The sequence below is a fragment of the Engraulis encrasicolus genome, chromosome 10 (assembly GCF_034702125.1).
Source record: "Engraulis encrasicolus isolate BLACKSEA-1 chromosome 10, IST_EnEncr_1.0, whole genome shotgun sequence".
In the NCBI taxonomy this organism is placed as follows: Eukaryota; Metazoa; Chordata; class Actinopteri; order Clupeiformes; family Engraulidae; genus Engraulis; species Engraulis encrasicolus.
The window spans coordinates 3902748-3924267 of NC_085866.1; the positions used below are offsets into that span (position 1 = coordinate 3902748).

General features: G+C 43.4%; 1 protein-coding gene across 1 annotated transcript in view; it reads left to right on the forward strand.

Annotated features, from left to right (window-relative positions):
* LOC134456413 (copine-9-like) overlaps positions 1-12074 on the forward strand; it is a 30738-nt gene extending 18664 nt beyond the window's left edge. Inside the window, exons 12-22 of the mRNA XM_063207776.1 lie at positions 418-493; positions 655-708; positions 1004-1065; positions 2269-2315; positions 3573-3754; positions 5045-5172; positions 7566-7668; positions 8340-8397; positions 9200-9273; positions 9898-10060; positions 11914-12074. Of these exons, the coding sequence (XP_063063846.1) occupies positions 418-493; positions 655-708; positions 1004-1065; positions 2269-2315; positions 3573-3754; positions 5045-5172; positions 7566-7668; positions 8340-8397; positions 9200-9273; positions 9898-10060; positions 11914-12074 (1108 nt within the window). The remainder of the gene's footprint in view (positions 1-417; positions 494-654; positions 709-1003; positions 1066-2268; positions 2316-3572; positions 3755-5044; positions 5173-7565; positions 7669-8339; positions 8398-9199; positions 9274-9897; positions 10061-11913) is intronic.
* Positions 12075-21520: the final 9446 nt, after the last annotated feature.

Below are 21520 nucleotides of genomic sequence, written 5' to 3' on the forward strand. Positions count from 1 at the left end.
TTAGTCAGAACACAACCACAACCCTAGTGATGGTCACTCCATCACGCTGCCTTCCCCTTCACACAACTGCCCATCATGCTTCTCCCATCCAGTGTGCCCCATCATCAATGCTTTACCCATCACTGGGGTCCCTCACACCGGGGTAACCAATCCTGGGGGTCCCTCACATGGTATTACGGCTCACACACAATGGGTACGCCGCTTTCGATGGCCTCACGGTACCATCCCACTTCTGACACCATTTGTAGCGAAGGGGAGTAGAGTTGCCCAGCTGGGACTCAAACCCCAGACCTTCTGGGGTAGTAAACCGGGGCTCTGACCACTACACCAAAGAGTCAGGCTCTTTGGCATGTTAGTCAGAACACACCCACAACCCTAGTGATGGTCACTCCATCACACCCCTTTGTCTGTTAACAGCCACGACTTTATCGGCGAGTTCACCACCAGCTACAGGGAGCTGTCTCGAGGTCAGAGTCAGTTTCACGTCTACGAGGTGAGTGAGACACCCTCCCGGGCATAACATTTGTATTCATGCCTTGACAAATTTGGGGCTATGGATATTTTATGAGTGGTAATAGGAATGTGACACTTAAGGAATCTAAATGCACTTGTAATGCAAATGAACTTTTCCTCCTTTCCCCCACCAATCGAAAGGTTTTAAACCCTAAAAAGAAAGGGAGGAAGAAAAAATATATCAACTCTGGAACGGTAAACCTCATCGTCTACCTATGCCTAATTATTAATGTTGTCCTATGTGGTTGTATGTAGAATAACTATCATCATTTTGTAGTGCATCTCTGTACATGTCACATTTGTAGCTTCTTGCACTTCTGGCTAGATGATAAACCATGATGCATAACTCATTATTTATGCAGATATGTGGATTGATTGTTAAGTTAAATCTAATTTTTGGATGTTGCCTGTAATTAATAGCATGCAGCTTCTGGTCTTACTACCCATCCCTCAATGTGTAACATCTCATCTTCTTTCTCCATTCAATTAGGTAACTCTTCTCTCCTTTAAAGTGGAGTCTGAGTACACATTTGTGGATTTTATTCGAGGAGGGTGAGTACTTACTCTATCTCTCTGGGTGATGAGTTCTGTAAATCAAAATAGGCCTCTGAAATTAAGGATTTAGCACACTTCTGAAGTCGCAGTAATGGAAGGTTTTACTACCACATAGAGTATGGGATATTGCAATACAGCCCTTCATTCAAGCCTCCAGTCAGCTTTATTGTCAGTCAGCATGCTGAGGTTATTTAATTTCACTGTTGTTCATAGAAGTGTGTAAGAATGAACCAATGTTATTGAGGTTAGAAGTTGAGAGTGATTATTTAGGCATCATGTGGGTTTCATTTGGGGTAGGTGAGTGGTTACTGCCTCTGCAACTCCCTCAGATGATTATCTTCCCACATTATGCATCTCAAGGTCTCTGACCCACTTCCAGCTTGATGCTCTCGGTTGAGGTGTTTTTGCCAGTAGGCCTACGTGTTTACCCACACTACAGTACACCTTCAGCTGTTAAATTACTGAAGGAAGTCTTTGGTTGTGCAAGAAGACATGGATTTTTCCTTCTGAGTTCTAATGAATGAAACTAATTTGAACTTGCGATATTGCTTTGTGAATGTTATAGTTTGGGTGCATCTCTACATGCATTGCTAACTGCCAATGACATTTACTTTACTTTGTAGCACTCCTTACACTGTTCCCTTCTGCATATCCATGCCTTGCAGGGCTTGACGCTGGCACCTGCCAACCGGCCAAATGCTGGTAAAACTTGGCTGTGGCTGGTAATAATTTTAGTGTCACTAGCCAATTTGGCAGGTAGTGTATTCTCTGGTATGACATATCAGAATAGCTTATGTTCTGGACTTTGCCCCTTGTGTATCAATTGTTTGTATTGAAGTTCAAGAAAAAGCTCAGCTAGTTTCTATTTGTTTGATTAAATTGTTTGATTCAATGTAGAAAGCTGTGCACTCATCTTCTTGCTTTAGCACCTCATCTGTGGTTAGATGTACAGCGTTATGATAAAAAAAAAAAACAATGCCAAATTTGTGGCTAATAGAATAACTGTATGACTTGGGAAAACCACTAGCCACGGTGTCCGGCAAGCAAAAAAGTTTATGTCAAGCCCTGGTGCCTTGATATGTGTCCTGTATTGATAGTCCCTTTTAGATAAACTGTGTGCCAAGAATAATGCAGTTTAATATTAATATGCCAATATGCAATTGAATATACTGTAATATGCCTTACATGTCTGTCCCTCAGGACACAGCTGAACTTCACTGTGGCCATTGACTTCACCGCCTCCAATGGTGAGTGAGAATCCACCAGTGATTGTGGGACATAAAGGCACAGTGATTCCGGCCACGGAAGTAGTTGAATTTGTATGGACGACAGGGTGCGATTTGAAGGGGGGGATGGGGGGGATTGTCCGCACTTCTGGTCTTGATATCGCCACTTTTTCGACATGATTTTATCACAGTTCAATGTAATTCCATTGATATTGCTTACAATCTGAAACGTATCCCCCCTTCTGGTTTTCCGACAGATCGCACCCTGACGAGGGTCGATTTGAGCGACTTCTGCCACAGTTTGTAGCTGGACTGGAGTTGGGTGTGCTGGATGTTGTAGTGCTAGCCAGGCCACGCCCTCCTAGTGACGTAACACCTTTAGTGTTGCTTCTAGTCAGGCCAAGAGCAATCTAAATATAGTTTCCGTTCTCCAGAAAAATCGGGAACTCCACCCACTTTGTCAGAAACCAGTCAACCAGTGGCAAACCTAGGGAGGCGGGTCAACCATGCCGTTTGGGAAACGTTAATTGTTATGCTCTTGGTCAGATTTCTGGAGTCCGTTTCTCGATTCTTGTCGTTGTTAACCGTCTTAAGACCGTCTTAAGACTGTCTTACCATTCCCTTGGATTTAGTGGTGAGCGTCGCTGTCGAGAGAGAGTTGAGTCGCTCTTACGAAGGACGTTGCTACAGTCGTTAGCAAAGACGCTTTCGAGATACGGACCCCTGGTCTTGAAGAGATTTGAAAGTCGGTGATTATCAGGCAAGTGCAGTCCACTAAGGCACCCGATCACAAATGAGCTTACATTCCCATGGGGAGCCAAGTTCAAGTCCAGCCTGGGTCATGTGACATGTCCCAACCCTGCCCTACCCCATCTCTCTCTCCCACTCCTCCTGTCATAATCCCTACTGCCCTATCCTCAGCAAAGGAACAAAACCCCTGAAAAAAGAAGTAAATACAGATAAATAAATAGCTAGAAATGCGCTCAGAGAGCATATGCATCTCTGGCCTCTTGTGAACAGAAACACACACGCACCCCAAAAATACAAACAAGCTAATGAACGTACACACAAATTGGATGATCGCATAGGTAAAAATAAATAACTCTGAGGAGGGCGCAGGTGTGCTGAAACGTCAGTCACTTAGTGCACCAAAATAAAAAAAAACCTCTAAAAAACTGCTCCAGTCATCCCTGGGTCTAGTCGTTGTGATTGTCTTGTAAAAATAAATAAATCTAAAAGTTGTGTGGTTGTTGTTGTTGTTGTGGCCGTGTGCCCCAGGCAACCCGTCCCAGCCCACGTCCCTACACTACATGAGTCCCTACCAGATGAATGCGTACGCCATGGCCCTGAAGGCGGTGGGGGAGATCATCCAGGACTACGACAGCGATAAGCTCTTTCCTGCATACGGCTTCGGAGCCAAGCTGCCCCCGGAGGGAACAGTCTCCCACGCTTTCCCCCTGGTGAGGGTTAGGGGCTCTTTGTTTTTGCTCCTATCTTTTGTTTTGGCTTCTAGATTTTTTTTATGTAGGGTGCTTGCTATTATGGCCCTGAGAGGTTTTTTTTGTGTGGACCACAGGCTGTGTGTGTGTGTGTGGGTGTGTGTGTGTGTGTGTGTGTGTGTGTGTGTGTGTGTGTGTGTGTGTGTGTGTGTGTGTGTGTGTGTGTGTGTGTGTGTGTGTGTGTGTGTGTGCGTGCCTGTGTGCACGCTTATTTTAATCTGTCGTCTACATTACTTCATCTATGAATTTGTGAAGAGAAAATGCAGAGAGAAAATACAGATGAGAAGAGAAAATACAGATGAGAATTTGACGAGAAAATATAGCTAAAACAAACTTGGTAAAACAAAATAATTTTTTCATTTGCATGCAGTGCAAATCACTCCACGGCTTCATCAATATCCATTTTTCAAAGAACAACACCATCAGTCATCCTGCCTGCCTGACGGTGCTAAAAAGGCAAAGATAATGTTTTGTTTTTTTCTGTGACGGCACGGCCCAGACTGGGGTGTCAGAGTGTCAGAGTGGGCGATGACAGCTGTTTTCTCCCCTCATTACGCCACTCTACAGGCGGCCGTCACCATCAGACCGCCATGCCTTCCTCTCCTCTCCTGTCTGAGTGACCACCAGCCATCCTTATGCTTTGTCTCTTCCAATTACACACACATTTACTCTCCTCATCCGCTTGTATCAACACGCCACGCCACGCCGCAGCACAATTCACTGCTAAAGTTGACTGCAGTTGGTCTTTTTTTAATTCACACATTTGACTTGGCCTCTGACTTTCGGAGGCACCACAAGAAATACGTAGAAGAAAACACAAGTTACCGCCCGGCGCCTATAATCAACCACCCTGAGTGTTTTCCCTTCAAAAAATATACATATTACTATGAAAAGATGTTTGGGAACATGCCACTGTCATGATGAATTCAGGATTAATATGTACACTACTAATGCCTTCAAATATGTGCCTGCACATGTGTGAATTTCTCATCAGTTTACATAAATGCTGTTTCAATTTTCAATGGACTTGTTGTCATGTCGTTTTGCTTTGTGACTCGTATTGACTACTATTACTTTTCTATTACTATTCTATTACTATTTCTATTACAATTTCCATTACCATTCTATTACCATTTCTATTAGTATTACTATTACAATTTCCATGACCATTCTATTACTATTTCTATTACTATTCTATTAGTATTTTATTTAATATTTCTATGACTGTTTGTACTGTGTGTGTTGGTGCAGAACAGGAGCAGTGCGGATGCCAGCTGTGTGGGTATAGAGGGGGTCTTGGAGGCCTATTTCCAGAGCCTCACCACTGCACAGCTCTACGGACCCACCAACTTCGCCCCCATCATCAACCTCGTCGCCCGGTAAACACATGTGGTGTACTCACGGTCTATATTTGAAGAGTTTATTTGCAAAACAGTGTATCTCCATATTGTAGAATGTTGGGAATTGACATTTTTCCATTTAATTGCATTGCATCGCAAAATTAATTTTATATACAGTAGTTTGAAAAAAATACTTGAATAGCAATAATTCACACATAGGTGATAGGACCTCCGAACAGTCATTTTCAATAATAGAATGCAAAAGTCAAAAATGATGGATACACTGTTTTGCATTTATAGCTATAGTTTTAAAAACATAGTAAACAATTAACATATGATGAAAAAAAAACAAATTTGTGGCTAGTAGAATAGCTGGATGGCTAGTGACTCTGGAAAACCACTAGCCACAGTGTCCGGCAAGCAAAAAAGTTAATGTCAAGCCCTGGTCCTTAGTATCCACTGAATAGTAGTATAGCCTTTGAATGCCATTCAGTCATAACAGTTTGCTACTCTCTCAGACCAGGCCACCACTGCTTCACCCAATTCATAACCTGCATAACTTCAGTTATCTTACTCACTTTCACACAGATTACCTTGCAGAGACAGCCACATGGGCCTCCAGACAATAAAAACACAAATTTTTCAGATGTGCAAAATATATTCAGAAAACTATTTCCTCAAAGTACCTTATGTTCGTATTCTCCATTACAACTCTAGTCTACTGGGACAGCGAAAGTCTGGCAGTTTAACGCGCTTACACTACTTGCTATTCCACAAAATGCTTTTCAAATATATTTAGCCTCAGACAGCTCCCATGCTCTGAAGCAGGAGACGCACAGTGAATGCTGATGGGATTAGAAGCTCGCTTTGGCCCAGTGGTTCTCACTGTTTTGTTTACGCACGCTCTTCTTTGAGGGGTAGGTGCACGTAAAGGTGATTTAGGGCTTAAACAACAACAATGTTTCGCTCCCATTTTCTATTTTCTCCCCCGCTCATGCCTCAGCTTTGACCCATTATTGTGACTCATGGCCAGGGCCCAGGAGACCAAAGGCTGTTCTATTACTGCTTACTAGACTAATATTTCAAACAATGCTGTTGTTTTTAGAAGAAATAGCCCTACATTGGCTGTATCTTGCTTTTCTTTATTCAGAGACTGACTCGGAACATAAAAGTGTGAGACGCAAACAGATGGTGCCAGATGCAGTGAAAGAATAGTGGCTTTGTCCCTACTTCTGACAGGAGCTGTTGTAGCTTTTCACTTTTCCAAACACTATACTGGGATTGTTTTGGAAAGAAGGCACTTCTCAGTGAGTTACACCTCACAAAAATACATGACTTGCCTCCAAATCCTGGGTTTGACAGTGAGTGGCTCTGAGGATTGTAGTGGAGCACATTGTGTGTCAATTTGTTTTGACGCCAAGCCGCAGCTGTGGCCTTATGGGTAATGAGCGGGCCTCCAGAATCTCAGGAGAGGATTGGAGCTCTGTACCAGCAGGAGAAACAAACATGTTGCTGCTGAAGTAAACCCCATGTCTGCAGGCAGGGCCGCTGGTAGCTATAGCCTGGCCTGGCCCGGGACAACTGACCCCTTTGTCCCCCCAATGGCTTCCACGTGTACACATGTGAGGGTCTGTGTTGGTGCCGCTCTGTGAACGTTTCCTGAAAAATAAATCAACGGGCATCTTCATTTTCATTCACATCTATGATCCTTCAAATTATTTGAACTCATGAGATGCTTGGGTTGTTTTAATAAAAACAGGTTTGAGTTTTCTTTCGTTTTTAAATCTAATAACAAATAATATTGTATACCGGTAGTGTTGGAGCCATATTCCTGATTTCTATCCATTTGCTATAGGTTTTATTGTAAACTAGAAATGAGACTCTTAAGTTGGTTAAATACTTACCTGCTACCTATTTGGATTATGTTCTTACCTTTTTATGTTTATCTGCTTGTCACATACTTACCTCTTGTGTTATGTGTACTTACCTGGACCTAATCACCCTCTGTCTTCCCAACGCACCTGTGATGTGAGTGGTACTGTGAACCTATCCCTCTGGCGCGCATTGGTAGCGCGACTCACAGATTAGTTAATTAGGACACTCACAGGTGCCTGGCAGACAGACTAGAGCGTGGAGAGGAAATAGTTTTTGACCGCATAGCGTGTACTTTAAGTTTATAGCCTTTGTTTGTTTATTTACTTGCATTAATGGAAAGTCAACCGGACTGTTGAAAATAAATACCAATAACATCTCATTTCAAGAACATCTTTATTTCACTCTCCGTGCGTGCTTACTATGGAATGCGCGTCCAAATAGCTTCACACTCTGCCTCACATGGCCAGAAAAGTTTGGTAGGAAAATGGCCTTTACAGGTAGTAAATATGCCGAGTTTGGGTCAAAAGTCTTTTCTTCACTGCTATTATTTGCATTAGGATGGCAGCGGATGAGATGGATGGGTCCCAGTATTTTGTCCTGCTGATCATCACCGATGGCGTCATATCAGACATGGTGCAGACCAAGGAGGCCGTGGTGAACGTATGTTTGTCATGTGGTTGCTTGTGGTTGTTGGGTTTTGTATCTTGACTATGATAGTTAATGTGTCAAATATCAGTGATAGCTGATGTATGAAATATTAGTGTATTATAACAAATCATATTTGCAATTTGCATTGCATATTTGTTATTGTTTGTAATATTGCACAGAAAATGGCATGTTGTAACATTTTCACAGACAAAAAATAGAGGTCCTTCATGAGATTTGTAGGCTTTAACAACTTAAAGCTCTAATCCAGGTGTGGGGAGCCTCTGTCTCGAGGGCCGTTTGCGGCCCTTGAGGTCGTTTTATCCGGCCCCCGATATGATTTGAATGTTATGCAGTTTCACATGAAATATGACATATTTTGTAAAGGAATATTAGAAAATACATTTGCAATACAATTAAGTTATTTTCAGGGGTCCTAGAGAAGGTGGGAGCTGTTTAAAGGTAGCTGCCTTCAATATAGGCCTAAAGTGCAGGGAGAAATCCCGGTTTGTTTTCATAATACAGCCCTCGGAGGACTTTTATGGCCCTCGGATGAATTTTAGTGGCCCCTCGAATGAAAAAGGTTCCCCACCCCCGCTCTAACTTGAAACTTATTTTCATCCAGAGCACAAGATATGACATGATGAATCTTATGCCTGTGTCCATTCCTGTGTGTCTGTTTCTAGGCTTCTAGCTTGCCCATGTCCATTATAATTGTGGGAGTTGGTCCTGCCGAGTTTGATGGTAACTTGGTTTCTTTAATTAACCTCTTGGCCACTCATTCTGCAGTACAAATACATCATCAGATTTTAATTAATTTATTTATTTTAATAAATTATTCACTTTGATTAAATAACTTTGAACTACATATCAAATTGAAAACCCTTTATCTAGTCCATTTCAATATTCAGATCGTGCTGTACTGTTATATCACGTCGTGTATCGTTTCTCACAGTTAAAGGGGTATGCCACTATTTTTGGGGCTTAATACAGTTAAAATCGTTGGCCAGGGTTTATAAATGTGGTAAAGTGTCTTATTTTTCATGTAAGCCGTTGTCTTGCTTTAAGACAAGTTAAAAGAGGGAGCATGTCGCTAAGCTAGTGAAAGTCAATGGATCCGTGTAGCATGATACAGTTCCTGCCGGAGTTCCTGCCGGATCCGGAACCGGACACCGGATCCTACAAAAGGGTTGAAACATATAGTCTATTTGCACACGTGGGCCCTTTTTATTACGTTGGCTCAAACTATTTTTTAGACTCATTGGCTTATTGCCACACTGCCTGCAATGGCCGCTTCCAAAGGGCTTTCACTCCATGAAGTGATGGGGGTTGTGAAAGACTGACTGAAAAGCCTAGGCTAGAGATGCACCAGACCCTGATTTTTAGATAACATGCCGGATACCGGATCCACTGCTTAAGATCCTGCCGGACCCGGATCCTGTGAAAAACCCTATTATCCTGCCGGATCCGGAACCGGAATCGGATCAAGTGCATCTCTACCAGTTATGTCCTATTGCTATTGCTGTTGCTATTGTTTGTGTTGCAGCCATGGAGGAGCTGGATGGTGATGAGGTCAGGGTGTCCTCTAGGGGGCGCTTGGCTGAGCGGGACATTGTTCAGGTACAGACCCTCATTAGCTACAGTGGACAACATGGTGTAACAGCAATGTAATGTCATGTTGTGTTGTTCGTACATAATGGATGTACTTATACTTATTGGAAGAGAGCCCACCTGGTAAACTCCCATTGTCATTGTGATACAGCACTCCACCGCACACAGTGCTCACTACCCACAACGTAAATGCGTTTTATGCCTCATCCATGCAAGGGGGCAGCCCCAAACAGCGCCCCAAGGGAGCATGCTCAGGGTACCTCAGTCATGGAGGAGGATAGGGAGAGCACTGGTTAATTACTCCCAACACCCTCAACCTTTTTTGAAAAAACGCCCTCTGGATTTCATCATAAGACTCCTAACGCCCTCATCACAAGCCTGCCAACGCCCCCTTAGTATTAAAAATAAAATGGTCTAATGCCCCCAAATGGCAACTAAGCAAGGGTCCCTCTCAGATGTATCTTTCTCAACGCCCCACCAGGGCTCCCCAATGCCCCCTGATTTAGATGATTGATGATCAGTCTATTGTCCAGTACTTTTAAAGACTGTGATTTGTGATTTTCATTTCCTTGAAGAGGCTTATTTTTTATTCTAACTGTACTCAATGTATTATGCTATATTCTTTTCGTGTAGTTTGTGCCGTTCCGCGACTACGTTGACCGCTCGGGTAACCAGGTGCTGAGCATGGCGCGGCTGGCCAAAGACGTGCTGGCCGAGATACCCGAGCAGCTGCTGTCCTTCATGAAGAGCAGGGGCATCGAGCCACGACCGCCACTCACCTCCTCCTCCTCCTCTCCTCCGCTCCTCTCCCCCTCCCCTTCTCTCCTCTCCTCTTAAGCTCCTCCTCCTCCTCCTCTCCTCCGCTCCTCTCCCCCTCCCCTTCTCTCCTCTCCTCTTAAACTCCTCCTCCTCCTCATCCTCCTCTCCTCCGCTCCTCTCCCCCTCCCCTTCTCTCCTCTCCTGTTAAACTCCTCCTCCTCCGCTCCTCCGCTCCTCTCCCCCTCCCCTTCTCTCCCCTCCTCTTAAGCTCCTCCCCTCCTCTCCTCTCCTCTTAAGCTCCTCATCCTCCTCTCCTCCGCTCCTCTCCCCCTCCCCTTCTCTCCTCTCCTCTTAAGCTCCTCATCCTCCTCTCCTCCGCTCCTCTCCCCCTCCCCTTCTCTCCTCTCCTCTTAAGCTCCTCATCCTCCTCTCCTCCGCTCCTCTCCCCCTCCCCTTCTCTCCTCTCCTCTTAAACTCCGCTACTCCTCTCCTCCGCTCCTCTCCCCCTCCCCTTCTCTACTCCTCTCCTCTCCTCCCATTTTCTCCTCTCCTCTCCTGCTGAGCTCTGCTCCTTTTTTCCTCCGGTCCACTGAGCTTCTCTCCTACACCTCCGTTCCTCTCCTCTCCTCTCCTCTCCTCCTCCTCCTCTCCTACACCTCCGTTCCTCTCCTCTTACACTCTGCTCCTCTTCTTCTTCTCCCCTCACCTCCCCCCTCCACATCCTCCTCCCTCCTCCTCTCCACATCCCTCCTCCTCCCCCCCCTCTCCCCCTCTCCTCTACCCCCTCTCCTCTCCTCTCCTCCTCTCTCCTCTCCACTCCTCTCCTCTCCCCCACCAGTGTTCCACCATATCTGATGAAGGGGAAGAAGAGCCCTTGTGTCATATAGCACAGCTGCAATACCCTTCTCCATCCTTCTCTCCTCTCCCTCTCTCCATCCTTCTCTCCTCTCCCTCTCTCCATCCCTCTCTCCCTCTCTCTCTCTCTCTCTCTCTCTCTCTCTCTCTCTCTCTCTCTCTCTCTCTCTCTCTCTCTCTCTCTCTCTCTCTCTCTCTCCACACAAACAACACATAGTCGTCTCCATAGCTGCCGTGTCTTGTGTTTTCTGGCAGCGCACAGCATTGTCTGTCACTTTGATTTTGTTTGAGATGGTGAGTTCCATGAGAAAATGTTCTCATGTTCTGTCACGCATGAAGATTCCTCTCTGTCTCTGTCTCTGTCTCTCCTGCTCTTACACTGGTCTGTCAACAAATATGGCTAAGGTAAATATAAGGTAAATATATAAGAGCAAAAGCAAACACTTTCATCTTCATTCATGTTGGTCCAAGATGCCAAGATTTCAATATACCAGTTATTCCAATTTCTATCTGTTACATATTACATCAGAAACATATCAGTTTCTCACAAGCATTACTTATATATCACCTATAAGAAATCATGCAGTGTGCAAGAGTGCATTAATTTCTTAATATCTGTTTAAGCTGGTGGCATATTTCAGTTGAAACAGTCAGATGGAGTATAATATCATGGGAAATTATTATGCAAACTAGAATGTAAAGAGAAAGGGATGTTCATTAGTTTGCTATCCCTCTTCAGCTGTGAGGATGATGTCTTGGTGAGGCGTGCTGTACTCTACGTGAGGAGCAGAGCTGTGGGTAGTAACCTGGTCTCATGTTCATTAGTGTCAGTCTCCAGCCTCACCCACCACCAGGCCTCCTGCCATGCCACCCTCCTCTCCTGCCATGCCACCCTCCTCTCCACCCTCCTCTCCTGCCTCACCCACCACCAGGCCTCCTGCCATGCCACCCTCCTCTCCTGCCATGCCACCCTCCTCTCCACCCTCCTCTCCTGCCTCACCCACCGCCCTCCTGCCATGCCACCCTCCTCTCCAGCCTCACCCACCCACCACCAGCCTTCCAGCCTCACCCACCCACAGGCCTCCTGCCATGCCACCCTCCTCTCCTGCCTCACCCACCGCCAGGCTTCATGCCATGACACCCTCCCTGCTCCGCGGGACACCGCCTGCACTGGGCACCACCTCGCACCCCGCTGACAAGGAAATGCCAGTCAGTGGCGTCCCCCACAGAGAGAGAGAGAGAGAGAGAGAGAGAGAGAGAGAGAGAGAGAGAGAGAGAGAGAGAGAGAGAGAAGAAGAATACCTGTCTGTGAGGGAGAATAAGAGAGAAACAGAGAGAGAGAGAGAGAGAGGAAGGGAGAGGGTACATGAGAGAGAAAGAAAAAAAGAGAAAGGGAGAGGGTACATGAGAGAGAGAGAGAGAAAGGGAGAGGGTACATGAGAGAGAGAGAGAGAGAGAGAGAGAGAGAGGGTACATGAGAGAGAGAGAGAGAGAGAGAAGGTTGCACCTGATGCCTGAGGAATCAGATGTACGGTAATAAGGTATGTCTGGGTGGGCTTGGTGTGTGTGTATGCCTGTGGGCGGGCCTAGCATGTGTGTGTTGGCGTGACTGGTGGTCAGGTGTTAGAGAGCGTGTTGACAGGACGAGGGGTCTGTCTGCATGCCACCTCGCCACCAGCACTGAGAGACCTGCTGTCAGGAGGAGCATGGCCCCAAGGACAATACCCTGTCAGGAGGAGCATGGCCCCAAGGACAATACCCTGTCAGGAGGAGCATGGCCCCAAGGACAATACCCTGTCAGGAGGAGCATGGCCCCAAGGACAATACCAGAGATTCTTTAAGTATAGAGATATGCCAACATAATAGGTTTCTATGGGCTCCTAACATGACCAGGTTCCGATCTGCCTAAAGGGGCGTGTCATAATGTTCCTAGCATTGAATAGAACAGTCCTCGGGTCTGCCTAGGTCTGCCTAAAGTGGGATTTCCCCCCCAATAATAGAACCCGGAAGCAATGGGCCAATGGAACCTCTCTCTCTCTACTCTCTCTGACAATACCCTGTCAGGAGGAGCATGGCCAGTGTTGCCAGATCGGGTGGTTACCCACCCAATTGGGCTACTTGGGATGGCCGTCTGAGGGGTAAAAAGGGGGAAAATCTGCCATTTTGAGGGTTTTTTCTGCCGCTTTATGCCCATAGAAATCAATGTAATCTGTTGAAATTGGGCGGAATTTTGCACATTTTGGCATTTGGGAGAACCTTTTGGACGGGATTTGATCAGACATATCTGGCAACATTGGGTGTGGCCCCAAGGGCAAAACCCTGTGTCCCCACACATGAGCTGCATGCCCCTGGAGCTACACTCCTTCTGCGCCGTGCTGTCCTGAGCCTTTACAAAAAGGACGGATATGAAACTGACAAAATCGTTGTAGTGAAGCTATCAGTTCTTATGGCATATACTAAGCCGTTTACATGTATCTGTATATTTTTAAACACAGGTATATTTTTCATCTGTTTACATGTAATCACGATGTAGATAAAAATATAAATGCCATTGTGACAGGTGCATTTTCGACTTAAATTGATATTTTTTGAAACGGAGTTCCAAAAGGAGACTTCTAAAACTGATATGTTTTCAAAAAATATCCAATAATCCATAAATGGCTTCTAAGTGTCCCAGTCCTCATTGTCCTCATGTATAGTAGGTAAGGCAGACATACCTGTACACTAGAAAGTCAAAGAATGCACGCACATCAGTGGCACAGGTGCTGGACCAAACGTAATATAACTGAAAAGAAAATAAAGGTCCGCAACACTGTTAAATGCTCCCAAATATTTAATGGCACTAACAATTAATGTGCCATTATACCTGTACACTAAACATTTCATGTACAGTAGGGCAGGCTATATAGCAGGGATGGAAATACGCACCCGTCCACCTGACAATGACGGGCGAATTTGGCCTTTGGTGGGTGAAATATGTCAACACACTCGTCAGCTTTCTACAGGCGCCCGTTAATGCTGAATTATAAGCAGCATTCAACTTGGTAATGAAAAGAGTTGTTGATCACAATTACTGAATTTATGAGCTCTGAAACAAAAGTATTGATCAGAAAATGATCTTACTTGGCATTACAACGTTTGGAATGGTTGAATATGAACTGGTAAAAATGGTGAGTGACTGGTAGATTTTAGAATCTACCTTCCACAGTGACTGGTGGGGAAGTTCCACCCCCTGCTATATAGGTATGGCAGACATACAGTACCTGTTCCAGAGAGAGTAGAGAGAGAGAGGTTCCATTGGCCCATTGTTTCCGGGTTCTATTATTGCAAGGGGGGGGGATCCCCCTTTAGGCAGACCTAGGCAGACCTAAGGACTGTTCTATTCAATGCTAGGAGTATTATGACACGCTCCTTTAGGCAGACCGGAACCTGGTCATGTTAGGTGCCCATAGCAACCTATTACATTGGCATATCTCTATATAGCCTACTTAAAGAATCTCTGCCTGTACACTACACATTTCATGCACTGCAACATATAAACACTGTACATGGAATGTGTATGGGTGCCAACTTGATGACATGTCACATACTATAAAAGTGGAGTAACACTTAACGGTTACACTTTACTGGATGTGTCGCAGCATTTATACAGTATATATAAGTTATAGGTTTCTTTGTTGATTTTTAAGCACCGTGAGCATCTGCACTTTACCAATTTCGTTGTACCTGTACAATGACAATAAAGTTTCATTCATTCATTCATTTATAACACATTCATACACTTTGCATGAAGGGTTCATGACTGTTTCGTAACACATTCATATCAACCCTTTCATAAACATGTAAGACAAAAGGACGGCAACTTGTAAAAAAAATAAAAGTTAAACAATTGCAAAACAGCATTGCTATTTTTGTGCTGCTTTGTTCAACTTTTATTTTGACAATTAGCTGTCCTTCCATCCCCTAAGTTCATGAGAGGTTTGGTATGAATGGGTCATGAAACAATTATGAATGTCTCGTACAGACTTAACAACAGCTGCTTTGTGTAATGCAGGAACACGTGAAGTAAAGAGTTACCCACTTAACTTGATGCCGGCGTCATATGTATGAAATAACAGTTTCACAACAGTGTCGTAACACAGTCATTCATGTGTCATAAACATGTAAAGGTCATAAGAAATGTAAGACCGTGTCATTAAGTGATATTCGGTTATGGTAAAGACAGCCCTAACAATGTCAACTTTTCATGACCGTAAACCGTTTATGACATTGACATCATGTTTATGACTCGTCTATGACTGTGTCATGACACTGTTATGTCATGCATATGATGCCGGCGTCAAGTAAAGTGTAACCAAAAGTGGCCTATAGTATATACAGTATATAGTATGTATACATACGGTAAGTGATTTTGTATAGCCATGTCTCTTGTCCAATGGGGTGCTGTCCCTGAGCAAGGGCAAGGGAGTTATTAGACAACTCGACTACATGCATGGGCTCAGTGCTATGGTGAACTTCTCATCGTGTGTAATACTGTACATACATGCACATACATGACGTTGGATGAGATGTCTGTGTTCATGTATAGCATGATGATTGTATAATTCTTTGTAATTTTTGTTATATGGTATGTCTCACTGTGGTCAAGACCTGTACAGCAATCACATCCAAAATACTGTAAGCCTCTTTTCCTCTCTGAAGACCAATATGAAAGCAGAGCTGAATGTCCAGACTGTACTATTGCCATAGGTAACAGGATACACGAGATGACTGTCTTAGATAAGGTTTTGTTTGTTTGTTTGGTTGATTGTTTTTTTTTTATCTGTCCCTAAACTGTTGAAATCAAATCAAGTGAAAATAATACATGTCAACTTGACAGGCCACCTTTTAACCTCTGCCAACACATCTGGACCATTTTACAGACATTTAAGAGATTGTAATTGGTCTTACTTGATTTTTTTTTTCATTAATTTAATTTCATTTGTCTTACTTTTTAATTTAATTTTTATTTCCCTATAGTTGCACTCTAACAATAGAGCTCTTGTTAGATTCACACAGATTGTCTCCGTTATTCAGTGTTCCAGAGATGTTCATGTCATTTTTGTGTGGAAAAAGACATTTTACTCTGAAACTGTTTGTGGTGACCTGTCTCAAATGCCTTGTACTGCCTTTTGCATCACTGTTTGTTTATGTTGTCAGCCAGCCTATTTAGTCCTTATGAAGGTGAATGTGAAGACATAATATTCAAAGATAAATGTTTACATTGTAAAGACACATTCTGATTTGCTGTAATTTTGGGGGACCTCTGTTAGCCTACATGTACTCTGTACATTTGTGTTTTATTGTCCCTGATTGTGTCAGCAAGAACCAACGAGTGTAATATGTGTATCAAAAAATAATAATTTGAATGTTCTCACAACTTCTCACTGTTGTGTCTGTTCCACATTGACGTCTTTCTCAAACGGCAAGAAATTGAAAGGTAGCCCCTTAATGCACGCCGTACCTCCTGTGGCACGCTGTAATAGACATTGTAAGTTAACTACTATAGTACAACACTACTATGACAGTGCACGGAGCCTTTAGTAATACATTACGAGTCGTAATGTATTACTAAAGGCCCCGTGCACTGTCATAGTAATTTATGACTTGGTCATTGACATTCTGGTAACAGCTAATTTTATAATGCCGTGTCTTAAGGGGTCAAAGTGGGTTTAATTTCCTTGACAGAAGACTTGGCTTTGGTTTTACTTATGTTGTTTTTGAAAGTGGTATTAGACCTGTTTATACAGATCTATTTAGCAATATGAGCTCATTCAATAAGACCCATGCACCAAACTGGAACTGTGAGCCAATGAGAAAGCATGCCATCCATGCTGATGATTACCCAATAACTGACCATTGTACTGTTTAAACTATACAAATGGAACCATATATTATAAAACAAGGTCAATGTGATGGCCAGCTTATTTTGTGGAGTTGCAGTCCAGCAATGTATTGGCTTCACCTGTGCACATACAGTATCACTGCAAAGCTTATCTGTGAGTTAGTCAGTTGAGTCTGTGAGTCAGTATCATTTTTGCTTGTTTTTTACAACCTTAGTTACAATTAGACAACTTCTGTTATTTTGTACTTAATGTATGCAATATACCGCCTTAATGGCATTGTAAGCACTGCCAAATAATAATAAAATCAATATGGATGACTTTAATGGTGACGTTATGTTGTGCATGTCCTATTTTTACATAGGGAAGGAGGGAAGAATCAAAAGCAAGAGGAATGTTCAAAAAACATGTTAACCTAAACAGGTAATTGGAGTGCTTCTGGGTCTTCACCTTTTCCCTTGGTGCTCATCAGTGTAGGGGCTCTCAAGTTTTGTTTTGAGAAGTTCTGAGGCATTCAAGGTTGCGATTTTTAATATTTTTTTATTTGGCTACAATTGCCTACACATTTCAGCCCTGAAGAAGGCCTTTAAGGCTGAAATGCGTAGGCAATTGTAGCTAAATAAAAAAGTATAAAAATATTGCAACCTTGAGTGCCTCAGAACTTCTCTTCCTGGACTAACCATGTGAACCTTTTTTGAACTGTGTGTGTGTGTGTGTGTGTGTGTGTGTGTGTGTGTGTGTGTGTGTGTGTGTGTGTGTGTGTGTGTGTGTGTGTGTGTGTGTGTGTGTGTGTGTGTGTGTGTGTGTATGTGTCGCACGCGCATGACAAAAAGAAATACCTGAAGAGTTTTTCACTAACATCAGATATGGTAATATAGTATTTCGAGGCCCGTGACTGACCCGATAACTGAATGTTTAAAAATGTTACTTTTGTGACACCATGTGGTAGGTACTGAAGAGTGCATTTGTATTGATGCTTTAAAAAAGGTAACTCACTCTTTTCAGCTAGAGTGACATCAGGTGAAATGAGTCAGTTTAGTGTTTCGGAAGTCCAGAACCTCTGGAAATAACAGATGACTACAAAAGATATTAAACTGTTCCCATAACAGATCATGACAAGTAAGAGGTGATTTGATTAGGTTTTGGTTGTTATGGTGGATGGGATCCTTCTAATGTAGACTGCATCAAAGTTGCATGGAAATTGACATGGCATACCAAAGTTAGCCAAATTATTAAGTGATACCTCACCGAAAATAAATGAATGCAGAGGAAAAAAGGACACGCAAAGAGTGAAAAAAAATCAGGAAGAAACAAGGTCCAGAGATTTGTGCCTGTTTTCCCATTGAAATGAATTGTGAATTCTCATTATTATTATTCATATTTATAATAATAATAATAATAATAGGTATTATTAGTATTATTAGTTTTAGTAGTATACAAAATAAAATCTTAACATAGGCCATTTATTTGATGTAGCTCCAGGGCCCGGTTGCACAAAACACCTTAAGTTAAGTATTTCCCTTAAAGTCTGAGTTAAGGGTCCCCTAAGTGAAAGTCAGTTGCACAAACACCCTTAAAATTTCCCCTTAAGTTTTCCTTAAGGGTTTCCCCTTAAATATTTAAGAATTCCCCTTAAAGTTAAGAAATCCCTTAAAGTTCTTTAAAATCGTTGCACAAAAGACCTTAACAACCAAGTTAAGGGAAAATATCTGAGGGACCGATATCGTCGCCTTAAGTCAGACATGGCCGAGTTTATGCACATTCAGCAACGTGATCAACGGATTCAAATAAGAGTTTTCCGCGACCGGGAGAACCCAATGGATAGGCACGCTTACCGACGAACCGTTAATTATTAATTATAGATTTGATAGACAATCCATAGGCTATATGAATTATCCGACCGTCTCGAATTGGACCATGCTAGGAGTTGTGCTCTCCCTGCCGTCTTGCAGCTGATGATTGCGCCAGGCACGGCGCCAGAAAATCAGCTTTGGATGGGCCAGAACATTTTTGGGTGGCACTTCATTAGACCTAGGCTATAACATCAAGTCCTCATAACAAAACGTCTAATTTTTACTCGAATATGTGCGTATATTCAGTGTTTCCTCATTGTGAAGATTCTCGGATGAAGTTATGGCCGCGGGGTTAGGGTAGCCCATTCATTAATTTCCTCCCTCACAGTCTCGTCCATTGTCCCACCATCACCAAATGTTTTTATTGCCCTCAAACCCCACATTTATTTTGCTAACATGCATGAAGATGACAATGATCAATGATCCTCGCTGTGTTAATTATGACACTGGAGTTGTTTGGGAGTTGTTTTAGGAGCTCGAAAATGCAGGTGAGACACACGGCACTTCTCCAGTGCTTGCGCCATAGCCTATTATTATAATTCTTAAAATTCGCATTAGCCTACCGCTTGACACTTCCAAAACAACGCGGAAGAAACTAAAGATAAATGGAATGATATCACAAATACAAAATAATGCATGGGGAGTAGAGCCCACGTCTGCTAAGAGAAGAGAGGAGAACGTTTGGAGCGGTGCTTAATTTGTAAAGAGGGAGGTCGCGGAGCGCGGAGTGGCTCCGGTGAAGAGAGGCGGGCGGGGCACATGTTGCGAACAACGCTATGCTGGGTCAGGTGCTGCCTGCGATATCCCAAGCACCCGGCTCATGTAGGCTATGCATGCAAGAAGATGTCATTTCAACCGCAACAATGCGACGATCAGAGCACACAATCACACTTTGAACCACTCAAACACATAGCCTATGCACGCACACAACTGTTGGAGCACAGTATTCCATAACCAGACATCTGGTTCGACAATTAAGCCATGGACATATGGCGTTGTTCCTTCCTCGCTTGGACCGCAAGGTTTTTAAAAAAAAAAATGTTGACCTCCCCCACTGTCCTCTTCACCATAGGCCTATTTCTCGAGTTTATGGTCGCGGTGATCTCTTCCCATTGTTGCTGCTTCTTCGCGGCCGTTATTAGGGGCCAAGCAGCGAAGCTGGCGAAGGCCCCTAGTGTTTTAGTTCCCTCATTGACTCCAGTCAAAATTCTTCTCCCTCTGCAAGTCTATGGCAGCCCATAGAACCGTACATAGGAAAGTTATGAAAATTGGCACACATATTCGAGGCAGCATCAACATTACCCGCAGCGATTTATAGGTCCCCAGCCCCAACGCTCTAGCGCCACCAGCAGGTCAAAGTTGCAGGTACATTTCTGCTTGTAACTTTTGAACCGCTGGTCCAATTTTCAAAAACTTTGTATCCCTGGAAACCTTGGCCCAGGACAAATCCGAGAACTAGTGATGATATGTACCCTGCGTGTATAGTTTTCCCGCAAATTAGAATTTTGTGAAATTCAATAAAAATGCTATTTTTCCCGCAATGTTTGACCAATTCGCCCGAAACTTGGTATATAGTATCTCTGGACTGAGCTACACATGGGGTCTCAAGGAATATTGGATATCTTTTATCGTTTAGCCGTGACAGCCAATCAAAATTGTCATAAAAGTGGCAATACAGGAAGTCATATCTCAGCAACCGTTTGTCGAATTAGGCTGGGGTTTTTTACACACATAGTAGTCCATCCCATGACCTACCACAAAAAAATGCAGGCTCCTAGCTCATTCCCTCTAGCGCCACCAGCAGGTCAAAGTGTTTGCTCCATATCTGCCTGTAGCTTTCGAACCGTATGCCGGATTTTCTAAATATTGGGACACAGGTCATCTTCAGACTATGATGCATCCAGATAATGATTTTCATGGCGATTGACAAAACTATCTGCTCACAGCAGCCATTCAAATTTGTGTTGTTCATGGAGGAACATTTTGGAATGTCTCATACCCCATCCTCTGGCCTGACGCGGGGTCACAGAAGGGTCAGTTAGTGACACACACTTAAGCATGTGTGTGTGCTTAGCACACATACACAGAGGGGACACACGCGCGGGGTGTCATGTTACGTGTGTGTGCTAACCCACAGACAGAGCAGCAAACACACACACACACACACACACACATAGGGAGGAAGAAGCACTACTGTGAGAGAGAACAATAGCAGTGTAGCAAGTAGCACTACTGTCTCTGTCTGTCTCTCTCTCTCGCTCTCTCGCTCTCGCTCTCTCGCTCTCTAATTTTGTCAGTTCCTCCTATTGACTATGTATATTTCTGTGTTTACTGTAAAATAACCATTACATGTGGTTTGTAGCAGCCCACAACTGGGGGAAAAGCAGTATAGAAAGTAAACTTAAGTTTAAGTTTACAAGCATCATTTCTGTATACAAATAGTAAAAGCACAATTACATATGAGAAACACATTATTATTAATAAGAAGTCAATTGTGATTTCTCTCTCTCTCTCTCTCTCTCTCTCTCTCTCTCTCTCTCTCTCTCTCTCTCTCTCTCTCTCTCTCTCTCTCTCTCTCTCTCTGTAGAGAAAATGGTGTTTAGATAAGGGGCTTTGGTCAATCTGTAATGGTGGTAAGTTAATTTTCAGGTGGTAATGATCAGGGTTATGGGGGGTGATGTTGGGAATGCGGAAGGAGAGGTTTACTCCCTTTTATGGTGAATGAATGGAAGGATCAACATGCATGTAATGTAAAGTACACTTATGGTTCACAATAAAGGACTGTTGAAGGTCTCTCTGTAGAGTAGAGTAACTTAACTTACAGTAACTTTATTAATCCAAAGAGGGAAATTAAGGTCAAACATATTTTTATAAATACTCATAAGGCCCACATGAACATTCCAAAAC